General features: G+C 38.8%; 1 protein-coding gene across 1 annotated transcript; it reads right to left on the bottom strand.

The window, feature by feature from the left end:
* Nucleotides 1-278: 278 nt before the first annotated feature.
* On the bottom strand, nt 279-650 carry LOC148999343 (uncharacterized). The gene has a single exon (XM_089141242.1). The coding sequence runs from the start codon at nt 648-650 to the stop codon at nt 279-281; it is 372 nt and encodes a 123-aa protein (XP_088997368.1).
* Between the last annotated feature and the right edge of the window lie 2,286 nt (nt 651-2,936).

Below are 2,936 nucleotides of genomic sequence, written 5' to 3'. Positions count from 1 at the left end.
CTTCTCCATTTGATTCGTTGTTGTTGTGGCCAAAGCTTCTGCCTCCACCTATTATGTAAAGTAATCAATTGCAGCTACCACAAATTTTCTTCCTCCAGATGCAACAGGAAATGGACCAAGTAAATCCATCCCCCACATTGCAAATGGAATGGGATTTAGAATTGAAGTCAACTGCTCTGCAGTTTGCTTCTAAATTAGAGCATGAATTTGGCACTGATGGCATTTTCTTACGTATTCAATTGCTTCATATTGCATCCATGGCCAATAGAATCCTTGTCTCAAATTTTATAGGCTAAGGCTCTTCCACCAAGATGACTCCCACAGATCCCTTCATGGACCTCTGCTAAGGCATATTGTGCATCGGATGGTCCCAAACATTTCAAAAGTGGCCCAGAAATTTGTCTTTTATACAACAGTTTATCTTTTAGAATAAACTTTGCATCTCTTCTTTTCAACGTTCTGGCCCTTTTATCTTCAGGGAGAACATCCTCTTTGAGATATTGTATAATAGGATCCATCCAAGACACTTCCGTATCAATTTCCATTATTTCTGGCTCCGAATATGTTGGGATATCCAACTCTTCAATATACACAACCTGTGGCAGAGAAGCAAATTTTGCTGATACTAACTTCGCCAGAGACTCCGCCATTGTATTTTGATTTCTAGGAATCCTCATAATTGAGAATTGTTGGAACCATCCTTTACATTACAGCGCCTTCTTAAGATAACTGATCATCCTATCATCTTTTGCCCCATATACTCCTGTAACCTGGCTGACCACCAGTTCAGAATCACTCTTGACTTCAATGTTTTGTACACATAGGGATTTGGCTAACCATAACCCCGCAATAAGAGCCTCATATTCTGCCTTATTATTTGAAGCATGAAAATTAAATCGAAGAGCACTTCTGAATTACAAATTCAGCTGGACTTTGTAAAATCATACCTGCTCTTGATCCCTGAGAATGACTTGATTTGTCCACATGAAGAATCCACCCAGTAGATACCTCACTAAAGTCTCCCTGATCTTCCGGTAGTGAAACACTTTCAGCAACAAAATCCGCTAGCACTTGTGCCTTTATCGTAGTTCTGAGTTTATAGTCTATATCATGTTCTGTTAATTCTACTGCCTAGGACACCATTCTCCCGGCAAGGTCAGGTTTATGCAATATTTTCTTTAAAAGCCAATTAGTAAGAACAATAATTGGATGAGCCTGAAAATAGGGCTTGAGCTTTCTGGCCGCTATTATCAAAGCTAAAGCTTGTTTCTCAAATTCTGGGTATCTAGATTTCGCATCTAACAATGTATGACTTACAAAGTAGATAGCATTTTGAATCGTACCTTCTTCCCGAATTAATACAACACTCATTGGTGTCTTCGAAGAGGATAGTTATATCTGCAAGGCTTCTCCTGATATTGGCCAAGATAAGACTGGTGGACTAGTCAACCTTCTTTTTAATTCTTTAAGTGAATTTTGACAGTCCTTTGACCATCTAAATTCATTGAGTGCATTCAGGTTCTTCAACGCCTTGAAAAAAGGTGCACACTTATCTCCAGATCTGGATATAAATCTGCTCAATGCCGCAACTTTCCCTGTCAAACTTTGAATCTCCTTCATATTGCTGGGTGGTGACATATCTAGAATGGCCTTAATTTTTTCCGGATTTGCCTCAATACCCCTCTGTGTCACCATATAACCCAAGAATTTCCCAGATGAAACTCCAAATGCGCACTTCTCAGGGTTAAGTCTCATTCCATTCCTTCTGAGTACGTCAAGGCATTCCTTCAGATCAGTGAGATGATCAGATTTGAATTGAGTCTTTACTAGAAGATCATCAACATAAACTTCCATATTCCTCCCAATATGTTACTCCAGCATTCCTCAATCCAAAAGGCATAACTTTGTAATAATAGCTTTCACAATTTGTCATAAATGCTGTGTGAAGTTGGTCCTCCTTCTTCATAAGGATCTGATTATAGCTAGAATAGGCATCCATAAAACTTAACATTTGCTGACCTGATGTGGCGTCAATCAACTGATCAATCCGTAGCAAAGGATAACAATCCTTGGGATAGGCTTTGTTCAAATCAGTATAATCCACACGCATTCTCCATTTGCCATTATGCTTTTTCACCATTACAACATTTGCCAACCACTTGGGACACTCAATCTACTCAATAAATTTTGATTTCTTGAGCTTTTCCACTTCAACCTTGATTGCATCATGCTTTTCTAATGAAAAATTTCTCCTTCTCTGCTTTACAGGTTTAACACTACTGTCTAGCCAGAGACAGTGCTTCGCAACCTCCCTGCTCAACCCTGGCATGTCTTGTGCTGACCAAGCAAAGACATCCGTGTTCTTAAGAAGAAATTCTTTCAACAAGACTTTATCCTGATTAATCTGAACAGCCCCAATCATGGTCCCCTTTTCTGGATTTTCAAGATCAAAAGAGAATTTTTCTAATTTCTCCATTGGTTCTCCTCTATGAATTTTCTCCTCATCCCTATTATCCATAATTTCGACAGTAAGGGCAAGAGCCTTACCTTGTGACTTGGAATCTTTCAAGAAAGTTGTATAGCTCTGCCTTGAAGTTTTCTGATCAGATCTGCATTCTCCAATGCCTCCTTCAGTTGGAAATTTCATCAAATGCCTTGTCGAAACCACAGCTCCAATAGAATTTAAAGTTGGCCTTCCCAAAATTATATTGTATGCCGATAAATTCTTTATCAACAAAAATTTAGTAACTGTAGTCACTATTTGCGGATGTGTTCCCAATGTTTTTGTCAACTCCACAGTTCCTTCCATAGAAGTAGACTCTCCAGAAAATCCAAATAACCTTGTTCCACAAGGTTTTATCTTCACAGCATCCATCTTCAACCGTCAAAAGGCTTCGTAAGACATAATGTCTACAGAAGACCCTGTATTAATTAAA

This window comes from Hakea prostrata, unplaced genomic scaffold (assembly GCF_041222555.1).
Source record: "Hakea prostrata isolate BN-2017 unplaced genomic scaffold, UWA_Hpros_2 contig_14, whole genome shotgun sequence".
Taxonomy (NCBI): Eukaryota; Viridiplantae; Streptophyta; class Magnoliopsida; order Proteales; family Proteaceae; genus Hakea; species Hakea prostrata.
Note: the sequence above shows the minus strand (reverse complement) of the source record. Positions and strands in the feature narration are given on the sequence as shown.